Source organism: Aedes aegypti, chromosome 1 (assembly GCF_002204515.2).
Source record: "Aedes aegypti strain LVP_AGWG chromosome 1, AaegL5.0 Primary Assembly, whole genome shotgun sequence".
Taxonomy (NCBI): domain Eukaryota; kingdom Metazoa; phylum Arthropoda; class Insecta; order Diptera; family Culicidae; genus Aedes; species Aedes aegypti.
This window is the reverse complement of record NC_035107.1, coordinates 206,662,618-206,685,039: the sequence shown is the minus strand read 5'-3', so window position 1 is coordinate 206,685,039 and position 22,422 is coordinate 206,662,618. Positions and strand designations below refer to the sequence as shown.

The following is a 22,422-nucleotide window of genomic DNA, read 5'->3' as shown; positions in this document are numbered from 1 at the left end:
GTATTTCTGCACGCCAGTTCTCCTAATAGCACCTTCTAGTGCAAGGTTGAACAGTAAATTCAAAAGTTCGTCTCCCTGCTTCAACCCGTCTAACGTCGCCAACGAGGTTGACACCTCGCCTGCGATCCGAACACTTGATTTCGAATCATCCAGCGTAGCACGTATCAGCCTAATTAGTTTCGCCGGGAAACCATGTTCAGACATTATCTGCCTCAGCTCATTTCTTTTCACTGAGTCGTACGCCGCCTTGAAATCAATAAACAGATGGTAAGTCTGCAAGTTATACTCTAGGATCATTCGCAAGCTAAACATCTGTTCCGTTGAAGAACGGCCCTCACGAAAACCAGCTTGATATTCGCCAACAAAGGACTCCTCGAGCGGTCACAGTCTGTTAAACAGGATCGTGACAGAATTTTGTGCGCCGAATTCAGCAGAGTAATTCCTCTGTAATTGGCACACTCCAGTCTGTGCCCTTTCTTGTAGATTGAGCGTATGAGGCCATCCAACCAGCCGGTGGGCAATTCTTCGTCCTCCCATACCTTCAGAAGTACTCGGTGGATCGACTGATAAAGCTGCTCACTTCCGTGCTTGAGAAGCTCGACCGGGACCCAGCAGCCTTTCAGTTCTTCAGCTCGCTGATAGCCTTTTTAACCTCTCCTATGGTCGGTGGGTGGGCCCAGATAGCCGTAGCGGTAAACGCTCAGCTATTCAGCATGACTATGTTGAGGATCGTGGGTTCGAATCCCACAGGTCGAGGATCTTTTCGTAAAGGAAATTTTCTCGATTCCCAGGGCATAGAGTATCATAGTACCTGCCACACGATATACACATGCAAAAATGGTCAATCGGCATAGAAAGCTCTCAGTTAATAACTGTGGAAGTGCTCATAAGAACACTAATCTGAGAAGCAGGCTTTGTCCCAGATGGGACGTAACGCCAGAAAGAAGAAGAAGAATAACTGTGGAAGTGCTCATAAGAACACTAATCTGAGAAGCAGGCATTGTCCCAGTGGGGACGTATCGCCAGAAAGAAGAAGATGGTCGGTGGGTCCACAGCTTGATCGTCATCATCAATGTTCGACATGTTTCTCGCTACATTTCCATTTTCATCGTTCAAAAATTGCTTCCACCTGACAGCCACCGCCGTTTTATCAGTCAGCAAATTCCCTTTTCGATCATTGCACATTGCGGGCACTGGTACGGTATTGTGCCGTGCACCATTGACCGTTACATATAATCTCCACATATCATTCCGGTTCATGCTTTCTTGAGCTTCAGCTACCACACTTTCTTCGTGCTGCCTTTTCTTTCTGCGGTGGATTTGCTTTTCTTCGGCGAGCGCTGCCCTATAGCGCTCTCTGTTTTGTCGGATACCGGCCACAAGCATACGGCTTCTGGCGACATTCTTCATGTCTGTCACTCTCTAGCACCACTCTTCATCGAACCAGTCGTTTTGTCTTCGTCGTTGACCAGTGCCAATCACTTCCCGCGCCGTTGTTATCACAGCTTCGTGGATAGGGTCCCACAGGCTGTCGACGTCTCCAGCAACGTTGATTCTTCCCAACTGCTCGTCTAGTTGCTGACAGTACTGTGCAGCTACCCCATCAGTCGACAAGCGTTGTATATTGAAGCGCAGCGTTCTGTTTATTCTGGTACTCGCGACGCTGGATAACAGCGTCCGAATTTTAGTTACATCTCGTTAATCCGAGTCGATATTAATGGCTCGGAAGGTCCTGACATCAGAGAAATGTCGCCCATCAACCAGCACGTGGTCTATTTGGGAGCAGGCATCGCCACTCGGGTGTCACCAGGTGTGTTTGCGGATATTCGTTCGTGCGAAGTAGGTACTGCTGATTGCCATCCCTATAGCAGCAGCAAAGGTTACTAGCCGCAGACCAATATCATTGGTAATGGAATGAAGGCCTTCCGTTCCAATGACGGGTCGAAAGAAATCTTTCCCGATCTGCGCATTTGCGTCACCAATGACTATCTTGACATCTTGTTTTGGACACTCCCCGTAGGCCTTATCCAGGCTCTCATAGAGCTCATCCTTCATGTCATCGGGCTTATCGTTCGTTGGCGCATAGCATGTATGCGCCAACGAACGATAAGCCCGATGACATGAAAAATGAGTCTGTATCAGGCTGTAGTTGAAGAACTTGCCTTTCATTCTCAACACACAGGAATCTGTGTGTTGAGAATGAAAGGCAAGTTTTTCATCTACAGCCTGATACAGATGAGTGTGTTATCAGGCTGTAGTTGAATAATTCGCTTCATCTGCTTCCCAATCACTATGAAGCCACGTTCTGCTCTGTCGCCACCGCTGTACTGCCCATAAACGCATAATTGTCCCATGTGAATAGGAAACCCAGCAAACATGGGACGGACATGCGTTTATTTCACGAGCCAGGAGCCCAACACGCGCCAAATGTTCTCACGTTCCAAGATCCAACTTTCCAGTCGTTGTCCTTTATTCTTTGCCGAGTCTGTTGCCGTAAAATCAATCCGTTTGCTCTACTTTTGCCTTTGAAGAGTCTTCGATAGGCCACCTAACCAGGGTTGCGCTACCTACATCGTGCTAGAGGGGCTGCCTCCTCGGTGCTGACACGATACAGCATTTTCCGCTTGTTCTTTACACGATGACCACGGTCATAGCCATCACAACCATCCACTTTTATCAGGGCTTTGGACCTGTAGCTCTGGTTCTCAATAGTTTCCACAGAATTATTACACTAATTTTACATGGAATTCCCACAATACCTGCTGTACAACCACCCGTAGATTTCCAACTGTTATTCGATGCGACTTTGATCGCAATGGAACAATTCATAGTTATACCCTGGTTATACCCAAGAACCTAACAAGGAAGTGTTCAAAAACCTTTCATCTTCGGGTAGCTAAGACGTCCTGGGAACGCTTCGTCAGGGACATTTTGGACTGTTTTAGACAATATGTTCCCATCGGATGTGAATAACAACTGTACTTACATTTCAGCTTACATGCATACTTCTCACGTTGTTTTTGCTTTCAGTACTTGTTTACACCTCTGGCAGACATGTGCCGACGTCATGCCACTTCCCGGGTGCAGAGCGTACCGCCTACACCGTGGACATAGTTGTTGGTCCAGCTTGTCTACCTTTACAGAACGATGCTGTTGTCCGTCTTTGGTTTCCCGCAGGATCAGCGAGCCAACTTGAAGGATTTCACACAACTCGGAGTCCATTTGTGGTTCGTTTAGCATTGGGTGTACTCTCTGCAGGAGATGAAGCGTGTCTTGCGAGACGGTGGCATCAACCGCCAGGAGCCACGTGTTCACATCCATTTGATTCCGTTGAAACACGTGTCGCTTGAGATTGAGGGCCTGCTCGATGATGGGCGTAACGTTGGATACGGGTGGTGGTGTAAAGTCCAATCGTTGACTGGACTTGAAGAATGGTTCGCGACCTGTGAAGGAATATTTGTTAGCTTAAGATTGATACAACTGAGAATGAGTAATTACCGCTGTATGACCAACTTTCCTCGACTAGGAAAGGAGCTATGGGCCAAAGAACTTTGCAGAGCACTTTCAATGTTTGGGCAAGAATCGCTTGCAGATTGTGGAATTGTTTATCGGAGCCGCAGTATAGGCGATCTTTGATCAGATGCACATAGAACCCGGATAGTGTCGATACGCAGAATGTTACAATAGTGGCAGATACTTTGTTGTACTGATAGGAGTCGTATAAACTGAACACTGTATCGTGGAATAGACACAGCTGCTGTAGGAAGTATTGATCTACGTGTGTTAAATTAGACAAATCGATACGGCTATCTACTACTTCGGACGTAGCTCCCAACAAGTACTTCATGATACCTCGTATCTTCTGCAAATTTTCAGCGGAGGAGCCCAACAATTTGTGGCTCACGGGAATAGATACGTTCTGGATAGCATGAGCAGCCACCCACCAGCGTAGGGTATCACAACCGTACTGTTTTACGATATCCTTAGGGGAAATTATATTTCCCAGTGACTTGGACATCTTCATTCCCTTCTCATCTACTGCGAAACCGTGGACAAATAGCGCACGGTAAGGACTCTCGTTCCTGGCTGCCACGCTCGTTAGTAACGATGATTGAAACCACCCGGTGAATTGATCCAGTCCCTCCAGGTAGAGATCGGCCTTTTGCTCTCCTCCCAAAACGCTCAGCCAGGAGATTCCAGAATCAAACCAAATGTCCAGAATGTCGCTCCCCTTTACTAGATCCTGATGTGTTAACTGAAGTTCGTCCAATACCCGTTGTGGAACAAGTTCTGCCACATCAGTACTCCACCAAAAGTCTACGTTTCCCGTTTTCTCCAACATTTCGCATAAATTCTCTATTATGTCCGGATGAACGACCGGTTTCGTGGAGGATTTTTCGTAAACCACCGGTATCGGCACACCCCAGGCCCGTTGTCTCGAGATGCACCAGTAGGGCCTTTTCTGGAGTTGGCCGCAAAGCACTTTTTTGCTAACATCCGCCGAACTGTGCGGATAGATGTCGATCTGTTCGACCGCCTTCAGGGCCGATTCCTTCAACCGATCCGTATTGATGAACCACTGGTCGCTGGCCCGCAGCATGACCGGTTTCTTTGTTCGCCAATCAATCGGGTAGGAATGTTCGATAACTCCGCAGGCCATCGTGTCATTCTGTAGTCGTTCTAAAATTAATTGATTGCCATCCGTGAGGGCAAATTTGCCTCGCAGGAAATCCGGTGCTTGTTTGTTGTAACAGCCCGCTTCGTCGATAAGAGATCTGACGGGTATTTTGCGATCGAGGAAAACCAGGAAATCGTCTGGACCGTGCGCCGGTGCAGTGTGCACCAAACCCGTACCTTTTTCCGACTTGACGTGTTCACCAGACAGGAAGGGTAACTCTTCTCCATTTATTGGGTGTCGATACCGGATCGAGCCAAGCTCTGAACCAGGTATGGCAGCTATTTGCTCCAAATTCGTCTGGGTTTGCTCCGAAACATAGGAAATCAACTCAGAACCAATAAGTAGAAGTTCCTGACTGGTTTCAGATCTTACCAAACTGTACTCAAGACTCGGATTATAACAAATTGCTTGATTGGCTGGCAGTGTCCAAGGAGTCGTTGTCCAAATGATCGCCGATATGCGTTCATTCGATTGTAATATTCTCGCAATCTCCGCACATCCGTCGCCTGCAGTCAAACGCATTTTCAAATAAAGTGACGGACTTTTGTGAGCCTCGTCGTACTCCAGTTCTGCCTCAGCTAAGGCCGATTGTGACGAAGGCGACCAATAGACCGGTTTCACATCTCGGTAGATCAATCCCTTGGCAAAAAGCTCCTGAAACAATTTCAACTGCGCCGAAATGTAGCCCACATCCAGTGTCCGGTACCATGACTTTCTAGAGGTCCAATCCGCCGTAACGCCCCACTGCTCGAACTCAATCTTTTGCTTCTCGATCGTATCGAGTGCAAATTTGCGCGCTAGTTCACGCACTTTCAACGGATCCAACCGCTGCCCGGCACCTTTATGCTTCTTGCCATACGCTTCCAATGCCTTTAGCTCAATCGGCAACCCATGACAATCCCAACCGGGCACGTAATGGACCTTAGTCCCGGACACGATTTTATGCTTCAGGATCAAATCCTTCAAGATCTTGTTAACGGCATGACCCATGTGCAGGTCACCGTTAGCATAGGGAGGGCCATCGTGAAGTATGAATTCCTTCTCCGCTGGTAGATTCTCGCGCTGCCAGGCGTATAGTTCGCTGAAGCATGTCTGTCGGAAACGATAGAACAGATTACATTACCCATTGTACAACTGCGCTAGTTTTGGCTACAGATAATCAATATCACAAAAATAGTGACCATTTTTCTAAGAAAAAAAAAAAAGGTTTTGGTGCAATGCCAGGGTGTCGACTCAATTTATAAAATAAAATTCCCTGACTTTCCCTGACCTTCCAGTCATTATCCAGAAAAATTCCAGGCCACTGAAATTGATCAATTTGAACAAAAATGAGATTTGTACAGAAGCTACATATCCAACTATGTATTCGCATAATGTATTCACCAGATACGCATTTGCTCAGATCATGTTCATGTTCTTAGCATTGAACGCATGAGCATGAGCAAAGCTCACATTTGCTGTAACTTATTACATGCCTTGCAGAAATCACAAAAATATGGAAATTCATAAGATTTTCCTCCAATGCTTCTTCGAGAGTTCTTCTAAGATTAACCCAACTTCTACAACACAATTTAGCTTTCTGTAAGAATTTCAATAATCACGCCTCCAGGATTTTCAAAAAAATGTTAGAGGTTTCCTTCTAAGAATTCTTCTGTGAGTATATCTCATAAAATTTCAACGGATTATCAAGCAGATGCTTTAAAATAAAATTCCTGCTTTATGAATTTTATGAGGCGTCTTCAAAATTTCTGGAGCATTCCCTGAGTATATTTTTTCTTAGAAAAAAAAAAAAACGAACTGGGCAAACTTGTGAGAACGCTCCAGATAAAAAAATCTTTAAGTAACGCTAGGATCCTAATTCAGCACATTTTCTAAAATGTATGGATAATTGAAAATTATAGTAAATTATTTTCAACAATAATGTGCAGTATAACGTCCACATAAGTTTGATGTAGTATGAAAGCATCATGACATGAATCGATTCCTATTTGAGCTTCCAAATCAATTCACCGATTTAATCTAATCATTTGAATCGATGGTTTTGAATCGATTCGAATCGAATTTGAATTAAAACTCATGAGATTTGATATGAGAACAAATGCATCTGCTTTCGATTTAACAGCTTTCATTGAAATCAGCTTTGAAATTCAATAAAACAAACTAAATACTTCAGGAGTAATTCAAAATTCATTGAAAAAATCGATTGAAGAAAATCGATTCACCCGATTGTTCAAAATATTCATCCGAAAAATTTACCACTGGCAAAATCACACCATAAATCTTAGGAACACAAATTTGTTCAGAGCTGAAACATTTATCGATGGATCACTACCAGCGAGTAACTAACGAGTTTATTTTTCAAAGTGAATACCTATAGTTGTTTGATTCAACAGATTTGTGCCCATAAAAGATTGATATACGGCTTTTATTCATCTGCACCTAAATACGAGATCGGTATCTCTCTATAGTCTATAGTCAACTTTCTGTAATTCGATAATGAAGGTATCATCGAGTTACAGAACACAAAACCAGTGCAACCAGACCATCGAGGTAGCCATGAAAACCAACTTTTACTATGGTTCTCTAATTCGATATCGAGATACGAGTGAAGGAGAGTTGACTGTATAACGTTTTACCAGTTTTACTTCGATTTTTTGAGTGAATTCGTAAGGATTGACAAAATTTGATGGAGTGAATTCCAATTGCATCTCAAGATTTTGAGTGAAATACGCGAAAATAGTCAATGAGTAAATCTAGCAAACTTTAGAACTATATAGAGAGTACTGCTGATACTTTTAAGTCAGTAAATTATGAACTCTAGGTATATGTAGGAGATAACATTTTACTTAACTGATTCTATAACATTCCCCAGAAAACCATTCCCCCGAAAACCATTCCCCAGAATTCCGTTCCCCAGAATGAACCATTCCCCAGAAAATGGTTCCCCAGAATGTAACATTCCCCAGAATTCCATTCCCCAGAATGCACCATTCCCCAGAAAGCTATATGAATATCCATTTTTTTCTTTTTTTTTTAATTATTGCTTTGCGTGAGTCACTTATGTGGGGGCCCAGATAGCCGTAGTGGTAAACGCGCAGCTATTCAGCAAGACCAAGCTGAGAGTCGTGGGTTCGAATCCCACCGGTCGAGGATCTTTTCGGGTTGGAAATTTTCTCGACTTCCCAGGGCATAGAGTATCTTCGTACCTGCCACACGATATACGCATGCAAAAATGGTCATTGGCATAGTAAGCTCTCAGTTAATAACTGTGGAAGTGTTCATAAGAACACTAAGCTGAGAAGCAGGCTCTGTCCCAGAAGGGACGTAACGCTAGAAAAAGGAAGAAGAGTCACTTATGTGACAGGCTAAGGTCTGATGTGACAAAACAAATATGTAGGTAGGAGGGTTAGGGACATAATGAACACACGGGGTGGAATGGACACCCCCTTACTCTTTGGGAATATGCATATTTCAGCAAAACTTTATCAACTGTACGAAATCTGTATTGTATATGAACGTTTTGACGGTATAGAAGTTTACGCTTTGCTTCATTTGTCCTCTGAAATTCTACTATATATTTTCTCAGCTTTAAATTAGTTTATAAGCAAAGCGGAGGAAGCGGTGGATTTAATTTTAGAGCAAAGAAACATATTTCCATTCTATGTAAAATAAGCATTTACCTAATGTGTCCAATATGCCCCTAATCCCCCTATTCATGAGTATTTTGCGTATTATAATAATACACCCTTCTTTTAATACATTCCCATAAAATATACAGACTATATGTTTTTTTGCATATATAGTGATACACCCTTCTTTCAGTATTATCTCATTAATGATATAGACAAAATATATCGATGGAGAGCCCATATAGCATAAGGTCACTTGGCATAAAATGATTTGGTATAAAGCCATTTGCCATCCAGCCATACTTATGCTCCTTTTTTTCAAAAAGGATGTTCTTCATGTCATGCCAAATGGTCATTGGCCAAATGACCATTATATCATATGGTCCTTGATCATTCAATCAATCATGCCAAATGCCTTCTTGCCATTTGGTATCCTTACGGAAAAAATTGTCTATATCGTCAACAGGATAATACTGAAAGAAGGGTGTATCACTATTTTGTGCAAAATTAAACAAGTCATTTGTAATTTAGACTTGACGCAAAGAAGGGCGTATCATTTTAATGTGCAGAATAGTAAGTTTTTGTTCTGCCGAGTTTACGTAATCATTATATCGGAAATGTATAATATGATACTACGAACATCTTTATTCTAATCGGTGTAGCCCTAAAAAGTAAGAGATGATGCAGCTTCTTAAAACATTGACGAAAAACTGCATACATCACTACATTTGATAAAAATTGGACATACATGTGAAATTATACATTTGGAAACTACTATACCGAAAGAAGGGTGTAGCTCTATTTTGTGCAGAGTAGTGATGAGTTGTATATTCTTTTAAATAAATATTGGATATTGTGTTTCCCCATAGACTGATCAATCAGTCTTCATAAGTGTCAATAAAAGTGAAACTACTGTGATAGTTCATTTGCAAATGAAATTTGAATTATGCGTAAAGTGTTCATAATAAGCAGCACCAATGCTAATCTTCTCATGTACTTGTAAACAACTTTGTATGGAGTTTAATTTTCAAGCTTTTTAAATAGATTATTTCAAAACTTTAAAGTAGGTATATAATTTTCTGGGGAATGGTCCATTCTGGGGATTGGTTTTCTGGGGAATGGTCCATTCTGTGGATTGGTTTTCTGGGGAATGGTTCATTCTGGGGAGTGAAATTCTGGGGAATGGTACATTCTGGGGAATGAGATTCTGGGGAATGGAATTCTGGGGAATGGGTTTCGGGGGAATGGTTTTCTGGGGAATGTTATAGAATCTACTTAACTATGCATAAGAGCGTTTTTCAAATGATGAATTTTGAAAGATTGACTCCCGTTGTTTGAAAGTATTCATAGCATGTAAGAAATTATTGTAATTTTTGTATGAAGCTTGAAATTTTTTTTCCCTGACCTCTAGTGAAATTCCCTGACTTCCCAGGTCAAAAATTGAATTCCCTGATTTTCCAGGTATTCGACACCCTGAATGCAAATAGTGACTTTTGAGGCCGTCATGAAAAAGTGGCTCGCTACCAGCCCTGCATGTATCTCTATAGAGTATATAGAGAATATTCGCACCTTTATTTCTACTCTAAAGAATTTCCAGGAACTGAAATTCCCGACTTTTTCTCGACGGTTTGTAATGTCCGAATGTCCGACTTTTTCCCGAGTGTGTGTGCCACGGACACCCTGGTTTTGGTACCCACCTTCCGTAGACGATCCTGAACTTCCGTTCGTTTTTCTGCACTCAACCGCGCGGGGAATTTGGTCTTCGGCAGGTTAATGGTGTCGGTATATTTTGGCTCACCTTTGAGGGCACTCTTAGTCGAAAGGCCCCGGGTATAATTGCGGAATTGTCGCAAAGAATGGCAACCACTGCGGAACATTTTCACGCGGAAGTATGGGAAGTATACACCGGAACGATCTGCTGTTACGCGCGGTCTGTTTTTTTTTCAGTCCCGTTCTTCCGTTGTCTTGAAGATTCTGTTTTCATTCTGCATTTCGAGAAGAATTCACGAATAGGGCGAAATCGGGAAATCAACAACAATGAGTAAAAACACGAAAAACACAAGCTAGCTTTGTTGTTATCGTTGTTATATATTTGTTGTGAAACCATTTGTAGTAAGCCATGATTTATGTGACGTTAGACTTAGAAAAATAAATTTCCTTATTCTTGTTCCAACCTTTACACGAGCAAGTCGTTTATTTCTGCGCTGCTTCCAATAGGTTATTGTAATTTGTAATTTATTCATTCATTCAACGTAAGCCTGTTAGTTAAAAACTTTTGATCAGGTCAAGGAAAGGAGAAGGTTATGGGCCGTTCGCATCATTAATTCGAAGCAGAAGTTGTAAAAAGTTTTCCCGATCAAGAATCGAAGATGAACTCGAATATCGCCAGATCCTCAAGCGCTGCTGGTAGTAGCATAGTCTCTTCAAGCCTTACTGCAATCGATCGTTTGATCGGAAGAAAGAATTGGGCGACCTGGAAGTTCGCTATGCAAACATTCCTGGAACTCGAAGATCTTTGGTGCGCTGTGAAGCCGAAGAAGATGGAAGACGGAAACTACGAAGCCGTGGATGCAGCCAAGGATTGCAAATCAAGATCGAAGATCATCCTGTCTCTTGAACCTACGAATTATATCCACGTTCAAAAGGAGAAGACGGCGCGTACAGTTTGGTCGAAGCTGGAGGAAGCCTTCGAGGACTCGGGTCTGACCAGGCGAGTCGGGCTACTCCATAAATTAATCAAGACTGATCTCCTGTCGTGCGGATCAATGGGGGAATTCGTTAGCCAAATCATATCGACTGCTCATCAACTCAACGGGATTGGATTCGCCATTTCCGAAGAGTGGATCGGAACGCTGCTGTTGGCTGGCTTGCCCGATGAGTATCGTCCGATGATAATGACCTTGAAGAACTCGGGCATAGCCATCACCGGAGACAACATAAAAACCAAGCTGCAAGATGAATACGTTCTCAAGCGAGGCGGCGTTTGCAGCCAAGAAGCGATATGGAAATCCGGGTAAGAATGTGAAGAAATCGGATCCTCCCAAAGGTCCGAAGTGCCGGAAGTGTTCCAAGTACGGCGATATAGCAAAGCACTGTCGAAGCTCCAAAAAGGAGAATGCGTTCTGTGCGATGCTGTCTACATTCGGTCCGATGGAAGATCTAATCTTCATTGGTACTTCGATTCGGGGGCGAGTGTCCATATGACTCGTAGCAGCCATCTTCTGAAGAACGTGAAACCTTCAAGTGGCACTGTGGTGGCATGGCAGCTAACGGTGGTAATATGAAGATTACTGCGACTGGATCGTTTACGCTGAAGCCATCCTGCAACGAAGACGAGATTCCTGTTCACGACGTGCAGTTTTTGCCAGACCTATCTGCGAATCTTCTGTCGGTCAACCAGATCGTGAAGAAGGGCCACACCGTTATCTTCAACAACGAAGGATGTAAGGTGCTTGACCGGGACGGCGATGTGATCGCTACTGGAAGCCATCGAAACGATCTGTTCAAGCTTGATTAACGGAAGCAAGGTAAGCAAAGCAGTCTTCCCATGAACCGAACCGATGTGCAACTTTGGTTTGAACATTGCAACTTGTGTTGAACCACAAACGCGCTTCGTCGCTGTACCAGTGTATCAAACCGAACCCGGTACATGTGTACTTCGGTTCAAACTTTGGTTCAAACTTGGGTTCAAATAATGGCACAAAGCAGACAGACAGAGAACGGTTGAAATCCACGCGGATAAATTTCTTCGATCATATATGGAACTTCTTGGTTCAAATCGCAAGACCCTTGAGGCTTGAACAAATGTTTCATTTAAGCAGATCAATTGAGATCAATACTTTGAGTAACATTCAGTGGGATCTTTATGAAAAAAACAAGGATTTTACTATATCAAACAACAAGACACGATAAGTAGAAATTGATAAGCGTGGATATCAACAATTTTCGGTCTCTCCGTTTGTGTCATCGTTCTGAACCTTGGAAGATTAGCACCAAAATTTGAACCACGGTTGCAATCGAGGTACAAATGGACCGGTTTTCGAACCGGCGTTCGCACCGATGTTCACTTTACACATGTTTGGGTTTAGGTTCAGTTTCGAGCGTTTCGGTTTGCACACGAAAACAGAGTACAAGGAGAGTACCGAAACCGCCCGAACCATCGTGTTCGGTGTTCGTTTGGGAAGACTGAAGCAAAGTGCTCTGGTTTGTTCTTCGGCTGGAAGTATGGAAGTTTGGCATCGACGGATGGGTCACCTCAATGTCAACGGCGTGCGCAGCCTAGCCAACGGACTGGTGTCAATATCGTTGGAGGAAGCATGACGGACTGCAAGGTGTGTCCGATGGGTAAACACTAGTGATCCTTTATAAGAGAGATTCGCGGAAGCTGACATTTCTACACTGAGAAAAATCTACACGTCAAGGTCGTGTGTTTTACTTATAGATTTGCGCAATGAGGAAAACCACATGATTTGAGTGTGGTAGCCATATGGATTTCATCATTGATTTCACGGTATAATAACATGTGTATCAACATTAGGTTGTCATGTGAAACAAACATGAATTTCCAAATATTAAATCATGAAAACCAACTGATTTGCTTATTGAATTCGAAATGTAGTAGCTTTAGATAGTCATGTGTGATAGAACATAAATGTCAAGGGACTGAAAGAAGAAATTTAGTAGAAAAACTTTTGCTCCCCAAAATATGGATCCGAGGCTCCTCTGCTTGTCACAAGCTCTCTTGTTTTTTTTTTTCAAACCCGTGAGCCAGCAACAAGCGGGGCGCCGCAAATCCATAATTTGGGAAGCCAGGGATAAGCATATTTAATTTTTTTTTTTCGAAACTGAAAGCCAGGAAAATTTGTTAGTGGAATTCGATTTTTCTACTAAACTATACATTATAATCAATGCTTTCTTATAGAAAGGTAGCACCAACTAAGTCTATGGTAGCACTCTCGTATATCGGTCAACTTCACTAATAAAAGAAAAATCGAATTCACAAATTTTCATCTAACACTTTCAGCTTCAAAATTTGCTTCTTCTCTTTGGAAGCATGATGATGACTGTCGTTCGACACGAGGTCCAACCGCAATTTAGTTCACTATGCATCCCATGGGTTGATCACAAACAATTTAGAAGCTTTGAACATGGAAATCGATAGCATAGCTCATGGATTTCATCATAACAATTTCATTGCGCAAATCAATGAATCGACCAACTTGAACATGATGATTATGACACAAGATAACCATAAGCAAAACACACTGAATCCGTGTTGGAGTGATGATCTATGCGTCCATAGGTTGACACATACGAATCTGAAGAGAAAGCTTCGGGAACTTATGTGGAAAAAATATGGAATCCCTGTTGTCGGTTGATGAATCAATCCATGAAGCAATACACAGGAATTTAATGTGTAACACACACGAAGTTTGCAAGAAAATCATAGCAAATCGATATGGACGTTCATGAATCGATCCATAATTTTAAACACACAGATCGAGCGTGTGGATTTTTATCAGTGTATCAAAATGTGAGCCAATCGAGCAACGAGAACTGTCAAAGCGTGAGCCAAACGAACATGCGTTATGTTTGTTTTGAACTTTTCGAGAGGAGTAATGTAATCCGCTTGAAATTATTTCGGTAAAAGTTGTTTTTCATAGAGCAAAAATATCAAACATTTCCATTTTTTTAATTTTAGTCAATGCGATATTTAGTTGTTGATTTTTTATGCTGTTTATTTGTTTGGAAATGTAGCTCAAAGATCTATAACGAAACAAAATACACTTTTTTTGCAATGAGAAAGTCATGTCCGTGTTAAAGCACTGCTGGTCTGTTGCCAAATCATTCCATTTTACTTCCGCTTATCTCTTATATAAAGGATCACTAGTAAACACAGTCGACATCCGTTCAGCAAGCATGGATCCCGTGCTGATGGTATACTCGATCTGGTGCATTCGGACATCTGTGGACCGATGGAGGTGGAGTCGCTTGGAGGAAGCCGCTATTTCATCGTGTTCTGAACAAAAGCTGAAAATGCTCAGATCAGACAACGGTAAAGAATACGTCAACGCTGGATTCAAGAAGTACTTGAAGCAGCACGGAATTGTTCACCAGACGACGAATGCTTCCCGGGACAAAACGGCATGGCAGAGCGTGTCAACGACTCAACGATTATCACAGTACGATTTATTGCGCACAAATCACACAATCGCGCACAGCAAGATCTGTTTAACTAGGTAGGCCAACTGGTTAACTGTCAAAAAGCTGAAACAACCTATCTTATAACAGACCTTGCTTGTATACATTTGCACTGCGAAATTGTATGCGAGATTCGACTGTGTGATAATAAGAAATTTGGGGTGCAAAAGTCGCAATAGTGGTTTTCACGCCCAATGGTATAGAGCTTAGTGACATTTGAACACACGTAGACTAGCATACGCTCGTCATACACAGTTTGTTTTTGTTTTCCTCAAAGAAACTTGCACACGCTTTCTAGACTCACCAAAATGCATATGGAAATATTACCCAATTTGAAAAATTTAAACCCGTTTTCTGCGTGTTTTTCGAGACTGAGTGCATATTGTTTTCCTCTAAGGTTCACAACTACATCTACACTAGGGTACCCATACCATTGGGCGTGAAAACCACTATAGAGCTTAGTGACATTTGAACACACGTAGACTAGCATACGCTCGTCATACACAGTTTGTTTATGTTTTCCTCAAAGAAACTTGCACACGCTTTCCAGACTCATCAAAATGCATATGGAAATATTACCCAATTTGAAAAATTTATACACGGATTCTGGGTGTTTTTCGAGACAGAGTGCATATTGTTTTCCTCTAAGGTTCACAATTACATCTACACTAGGGCACCCATACCATCGGGCGTGAAAACCACTATAGACCAATCCAGTTGCCTGCGTAGTAATGCAATGTTGACAAAATTTTCTTTGTTTGCTGTGAGAACTGTCACAACATTGCTTTTGTTTGCTGTGAGAATCCAAATATAAACAGAATTGCTGCAAAACAACCACTTCCTTGTTGGCCTGCTGTTGACCGAAAGCTCAATAACGTCAAATAAACATCGATACGTTTTCATTCTGAGGAAATCGACTTGTGTAAGATTGATTGTGCGTTGGTGTTCGTGGCAGTTTGCTTGGGGACCTCTATGGGTACCCTAGTGTAGATGTAGTTGTGAACCTTAGAGGAAAACAATATGCACTCAGTCTCGAAAAACACGCAGAAAACGGGTTTAAATTTTTCAAATTGGGTAATATTTCCATATGCATTTTGGTGAGTCTAGAAAGCGTGTGCAAGTTTCTTTGAGGAAAACAAAAACAAACTGTGTATGACGAGCGTATGCTAGTCTACGTGTGTTCAAATGTCACTAAGCTCTATACATTCATCAGCTACAACTTTGTCGAAGACTGTTTTGAAATCGGATGCCTCAGTAATTAGTTCTCGCATAACTTCTGATCTCGCCCTAAAAGCTATTTGTAACCATGTGTGGAGCTCGTTGTTTCTGAGCATTTGAATGGATTTTCATGTTATTCAACAACGCTATGGGAAAGGAAGGATCATTATCTACCTGTCCGTGATGTTGGTTTTGATGCTTATTCTTTCTTTTGCTCAGAAACAACGAGCTACACACGTTGCTACCAATGGCTTTTAGGGCGTTATCTCAGAGTATGCGAGAGTTATTGATTTTTATATGAGTTGTAAAACTTTGGCTATCATATTTGGGCTGATCTGCAGGCAACACTGGATATATATGCAGTTGAACATAGTAGCCATGATTTATGCGTGCTATCTTATGCGCCAGATACAGCAATGTTGGCTGTTCAGAAGACAAATGAGCACTGCAGAGAAATTTGCGATTGGATATAAATCAATAATCTCAATTTTCATCCGAATGAGCTCAAATTTTGGGAGGACACTCAGAACTTGATATTGTATCGAATGAGCGGTATGGAGCGAAAACGCATCATTTATTCATCGATTTTAAATCGGCCTATGATACAATCGATCGAGAACAGCTATGGCAGATTATGCACGAATACGGTTTCCCGGACAAACTGATAAGATTGATCAAGGCGACGATGAAGCGAGTGATGTGCGTAGTCCGAGTGTCAGGGACACTCTCGAGTCCCTTCGAATCTCGCAGAGGGTTACGGCAAGGTGATGGCTTTTCGTGTTTACTGTTCAACATTGCATTAGAGAGTGTGATAAAAAAAAACGATCAGCTCTTTTTTTTTGTTTAGCGTTAGCGTAGTTATACGGTATACTTCGTAGATTGGATACTAGCAACATTCATGTTTCATTTTAATAATCTCATCCTGACTACTTTCAGGAACAAGGCAGGGGAGTATACCTTGTTCAAATCATAAACAAGAACACTAAAAGCATGAATATCACTATTCCCGGCCACGTCCATCTTTACCATAACTTGGGATAGGGGAAGGAAATGTTGATGTAGCACTTACTTAATGAGAGGCCACCGACTCAGCGACACCCTCATAAGTGCTACGGAGTTGGAGGTTGGGGAAGGTATATTGTCAGGATTCGCCTAGAAAGCTGGCGATAGACCATAAACATTTGTTGTTTAAGTGTTCTCAATTTAATCTTTTGAATGCCGGCAATCAAACACTTTTAGCTGTCAGTTCTATCACGAAAAGTCCTCATGGATAGCCTTATTGTTGCACGCAACTTTGAGACGATGGCGATCCGACTATAAGGGCTGAAGCTAGGCGAATCGGACTTAACATCAATGTGTCGAAGACAAAGTACATGATAGCGAGGGGCTCAAAAGAAGACACGGCACGCCCCCCACCTCGAGTTCATATTGACGGTGATTAATCGAGGTTGTCGAAGAATTCGTGTACTTGGGCTCACTGGTGACCGCCGACAACGACACCAGCAGAGAAATCCAGAGACGTATCGTTGCTGGAAATCGTGCCTACTTTGGACTCCGTAGAACGCTCCGATCGAGCAAAGTTCGCCATCGCACGAAGTTAACCATCTACCCTTCGCAGAATGCGTGGCTGGCGACAGGCAACGAATCAAACACACGACAGTTGGGGTAAATCCTCATAAATCCCTGGAGTTATATCTGGATAAATAATTGGTTGAATTGTTGAAGATGTTATAAAAGGAAATCTTTAAGTCTTGGGAAACTCAATGAAATAATTACTGAACGAGACTCCTGGAGGATGTTATATCCGAATCCTTCAAGATGAAAGACCAATTACCGTTACGCAAGGATTTCGGAACTAAATCACGCACCTTCAGTTTTTTTTGGTGTCCATCCAGCAACGGTTCGCATCCGCCACCGGGAGAACTTTAATATTTTCATCGTACCAACCTACTTTCTCCGTTCTAAAGAGCACAAAGAAGTTTTTTCCCTTAGTGAATAGAGTAATATTTGAATGATTAGTTGTTAAATTTATAGGCTAATAATATAGGCTGCTGCTGCGGCTGTTTCGCTAAACTGGGGGGTTGCTCCACTTTTACCATACAAAGAGGCGTTTTTTTTTGCTGAAAAGATAATCAGTACAATTATCTTACTTTTGTGCTGCCGCTGGGGCAGTTGTCTTGGTAGCGGTCGTTGGGGTTGTGGCTTCAGTGGTAGCAGTAGCGACTGTCTCAGTGGCAGCCGGAGTAGTTGTAGCGGCCGCGGCCGCAGCGGCAGCAACAGCAGCTGCAGCTGTGGCGGCATTGGCAGCAGCGGTGGCCGCAGCCGTTGTAGCAGCCGATGGTCCATACGCGTATGTTTGGAACGCTTCGCCATCGTCACCTTCCTCCTCTTCGCCGTCCGATTCGAACGTGTTGTCCGGAATGTCGTACAACCGGATCATCGGCTTGTTCGGGTCCTTCATGATCAGATACTTGCCATCCTTCTGCTTCATGCAGATGTCGATGATGCAACGCAGAATGCCCCAGGCGTTGTCCATACTCAGATTGATCTGGTTGGCGAATTCTTGCGGCTTGAACTGTTGCGTTCCGAGGATAACGTGTCGCGAAGAATCTCGCACATGGGCACGGGACACGTATCCGAACTTTATTTGATCGGAACCGGCCAACAAGGCTTGCACGGTCCACTTGGCCAGTTTGCAGGAGTTGTTGCGCAATTCGTTGGCCAAAACGGCACCACGCTGGGTGTCCAACTTCTGGCGCCATTCGACACCGTTGGCCACCTTCGAGTCCCACTCGTTAAGGGCCTTTATCGTGAGGAACTGAGTGTCTCCTTGAGGGGTGAGAAGGACTGCATCGTGTTCGCAACGGGCAACCAGTTCGATTCCATTGTTCAAGTCCCACTTCCTGTATCGGTAAGCAACACTGGCCACTTCACCATCCTCGTCATCTCCGATGAATGGATTCGGCTGGTCGAACTTGTACTTGGGTTCCTTCTCGCCACTCTTCAGCACCTGTTGGCTGAAATTGTGGTTGATGAAGGTTGCCTCAATGGCCAAATTTCTGGGAGAGTTCAATGAATTTCCATCTTCATTAGGAGGTTCGATAGCTGTCTCGTTAACGGTCAGCAGATCAAACTCCGTATTGTCCCGTTTGTCCATAAACAGCTTGTCTCCGATCTTCTCGATGACGATATCCCACGAGTAGTTGGATCTTGTGCAGCACATGATCGTGGCCAGAATGGCATCGGTAGCGTAAACGTTACCGTGGCTCTTCGACAGTAGACGGATGACGGGATCGTCGGTGGTCGTAACGGTGTGGAAGATTCTGTCAACACGCTGCAAGGGCTTCTCGTTCTTGACATTGACGCGATCGTACGTTTTGTCGTAGTATTCCAGCGTTCCGCAAGTGGTGATGTCCTCTCCCTTCTCAACGTTCGGTAGCGACAGTTTGCTCAACCGTGGGAAGTCCATTTCCTCCACGGTGACCCAATCCGGCCGGACAGCAACGGAAGCGTCACGAATCTTCGGAGGCGGACGGGCACCCCATTTACGGGTTGTTCCGCGGCGCTGATCACGTCCCTTGGTGGCATTCTTCGACAGGGTAGTCATTCCACCGGCCTGCACTCCACCACGGCCTCCGCGTCCACGGCCACTGTAAAGAAACGGGAAACATTTAATGAGACTCCCAGAGGCTATATCAAGACCAACAATAGGACAATAAATAATATTCATATCATGAAATTGTATGTTCTTTTACCGTCTAGCTATAGCAGGGCTGCCCAACGTACGGCCCGCGACCTCATTTTGTGCGGCCCGCGGAAGGTTCGAAGATTCTTCCCGTTGGCCCGTTGAATATTCTATCAACCCGAAATTAGAACATACTAAATCTAATTAATTTTTAATTTAGTTTCAACCTAAAATTTTGGTATAGTAATTATTTATATTGTTTTGTTTATAACCCTCTTACTAAATTTATTCAAATTCTAAATCTAAACAATGTTTCTACCAAAAGATACTCACATAATTGGGAATTGAGCATGCCAATGCAACTGCGATCCAAGGGACCATCGAGTTAGCCATGAAAACCAACTTTTACTATGGTTCTCTAACTCGATATCGAGATACGGAATATCTTCAAGTCAAGAGAGTTGAATTGATTGTCAATAAAATTACTATTTACAGCTTTGAGCTTAATCTACTCCTAAAACGAGTGTTCTGCTGCTAGACCTCCGAAAGAATTTGTTTGCAACAGGAGAGTTAACGGTAATGTCCATGATTGTAGCCGAAATTTCCTGAGAATTCGAGGTTCTGGTTTTTAGGTAGTGTACACCCTGTACACCATTATATACGAACATCAGCAGCAGCCCCATTTGTTTACATTATGAACTTGAGGTATTTTCGATTGTTGGTCTTGAATTATGATGCATTTTAAAAGTTACTCACCGTTGATTCCTCAAATTTCCGCGGAAGCGTCCGCGTTGATGCGGTTGCTTCTGAATCCTAGCGCTGTCCACCAGGTGGAACGTCGTTTCGTCCTCTTCATGGTAGTACGCGTACTGGTTGCCACCGCCAAACTGAGAAGCGTACTTATCTGCAAGAAAAGGCGAATTTACGGATTGTTCTCTTTGAGGTTATAATTCAAGGCACTCACTGGGATACTTCTTGTCGGTTTGGGCCGTGCCGGTCCAGTCCGAGATTTTGCCCAAGCGGTCGCTCTTGCTGAACGGCTGGTACGGGATGTCCTTGAACGCATCCGGAAGCTCGCACGGACCTAAAACGTAACAAAACGCCCATGTAAATCGGTCATCCAACGCCACCCGGACAAAACAAGAATAAGAAGAATGGTCACTGCAGAAGCCGATATACTTACCCCATCCTTCTTCGTTGAACTGCAGCTGTGGGGCTTCGAAAACCGCCGATTCCGGCGTGCAGGCAATGGTCTCATTCATCGTCAGCGCGGTGGACCGTAGTTATTCCGTTTTCTTGCGATGAAATCCGGATTTTCGGAGATTTTTACACTAGCAGACTTTGCAGAAAAATTATGCCGAACGTGGCTGAACTGGTGAAAGGGCGATTTGACAGATGTCAAAGTTAGAGTTTTGAGCCGAGAGGCGGCCTTGTGGGGTGATTTTCGCCCTGCAGTTGGCAGCAACGGTGCATGCTTCAGATCCCTTCACAGTAATTAAGGCTGTGAACCGTTTCACCAGTTCGTTTAACTATTAGTTAAAATTTGACATATCGATAGTTATTTTCCCCTCAAATGTTTAAATTGAACATCGCGGTCGACCCATTTGCGCTTTGACAGTCGAGTAGTTATTTCAGAACAAAATTGACAGATGGTTAGTTACTGGGAGGGAGGCACCGATATTACACACGAAATATGACACAAAGTTATTTAGAATTGCAAGAAAACTCCAGCTTGCCAACGACACTCAAGGCAGACTTGGGGCTTATTCACAAATTTCATAACGCTGATAGGGGTGGGTGGGTGTCCTCACGATGTTACGGCTCATACAAAATTTGTATATTATTCATACAAAAAGCGTTACGAGGGGGTGGGTGGGTACCAAAAACGGTCATTTTCGGCGTTATGAAATATGTGAATGAACCCTTGATGAAAAAAAATCGCTAGTTTTATTTTGTTGTGTTCCTTCGATCGTTCTGGACAAACATGGAAAAAGGGCCAAAGTATTCTGTGCATTTAATTTTCGTTTTTGTCGGAAAAAGTAAAATAATGCGTATTGTGACATTACTTTTGAATAAGCATGAATAGCTTTTCAATCGATTTATTGTCACCTTTGATAAAATGCAAAAATATTTTTTAATCAATTACGCGCTTTTATCATGTTTGTCCATTGTTTTAGATCTGGGCTCACAGTGACAGTTCGTGTCAGCAGAATCTCGGCTCACCTTGACGTACATAAATTTCGTATTGGTTTCTCCCACCCAGGTTTTACACCATCGTTTGATGTGCTTTACAATCAGTGAAAATTCACGTGTGTAACACGTTGATCGAGCTTGTAGAATGTTTTCAGTGTAGTTTTATAAAAAGTAATAGTGGTTTCTGCGCTCGTGTAAATACACGGTACATGTCACCAACACTACTTTAAAATTGCTGGTAGAAAATATAAACAAAGATCAGCTGTTCCCAGCAAAATCAAATGACAGTATTTTCAACCAGCAAATTTGCGCATGTGTTCGTGATACCGCTCGGCGAGAGCTCAATGTAGTTTATACTGCTGATAGAAGAAATTCTTAAATTATCATGATTTAGGAAAGAGAGTAAATTTTACTCTGTTTCTAGTTTCACGACTTATAATAACAATTTGAAATCAATTTATGAATAATAATAGTAATGAATAAGGGACAAAAAATCAGCAGTTTTGCACTTTATTAAGTTCAAAAAATATTGCTTTTGTTATATATAAAAGTAATGTAAACTTTCTGCTGCGTGGGGGGATGCTGCGTGTCACGATCGGTTCTCGGGCATTTAGCCGCAGTTTCCTAACTGGTATCATGGTCCTGACTGAACGAACAGCAACGAAGTTTTTGTTTCTCTGAAAAAAACAACAGCGGATCTTCAAATGACATGGATAATGTTTTCCGATTTTGTACTCACCTGCAAATCTAGACACTTCTCCATTATCAGCGACCCAGATGCAACTCCAGTTACAATGAAACATAACGGACTAAAGAAC

The 22,422-nt window shown here is 42.8% G+C and overlaps 2 protein-coding genes across 2 annotated transcripts; both read right to left on the bottom strand.

Moving 5' to 3' along the window:
• Positions 1-2,964: 2,964 nt before the first annotated feature.
• On the bottom strand, positions 2,965-10,301 carry LOC5572597 (isoleucine--tRNA ligase, mitochondrial). Its single transcript, XM_021857340.1, has 3 exons — positions 10,005-10,301; positions 3,499-5,770; positions 2,965-3,443 (listed from the first exon to the last, which is right to left on the bottom strand). The coding sequence occupies exons 1-3, from the start codon at positions 10,182-10,184 to the stop codon at positions 3,010-3,012; spliced, it is 2,886 nt and encodes a 961-aa protein (XP_021713032.1). The 5' UTR covers positions 10,185-10,301; the 3' UTR covers positions 2,965-3,009.
• A 7,299-nt stretch (positions 10,302-17,600) lies between these two features.
• Positions 17,601-20,816, bottom strand: LOC110681498 (eukaryotic translation initiation factor 3 subunit D). Its single transcript, XM_021857339.1, has 4 exons — positions 20,595-20,816; positions 20,376-20,495; positions 20,168-20,315; positions 17,601-19,376 (listed from the first exon to the last, which is right to left on the bottom strand). The coding sequence occupies exons 1-4, from the start codon at positions 20,671-20,673 to the stop codon at positions 17,873-17,875; spliced, it is 1,851 nt and encodes a 616-aa protein (XP_021713031.1). The 5' UTR covers positions 20,674-20,816; the 3' UTR covers positions 17,601-17,872.
• Between the last annotated feature and the right edge of the window lie 1,606 nt (positions 20,817-22,422).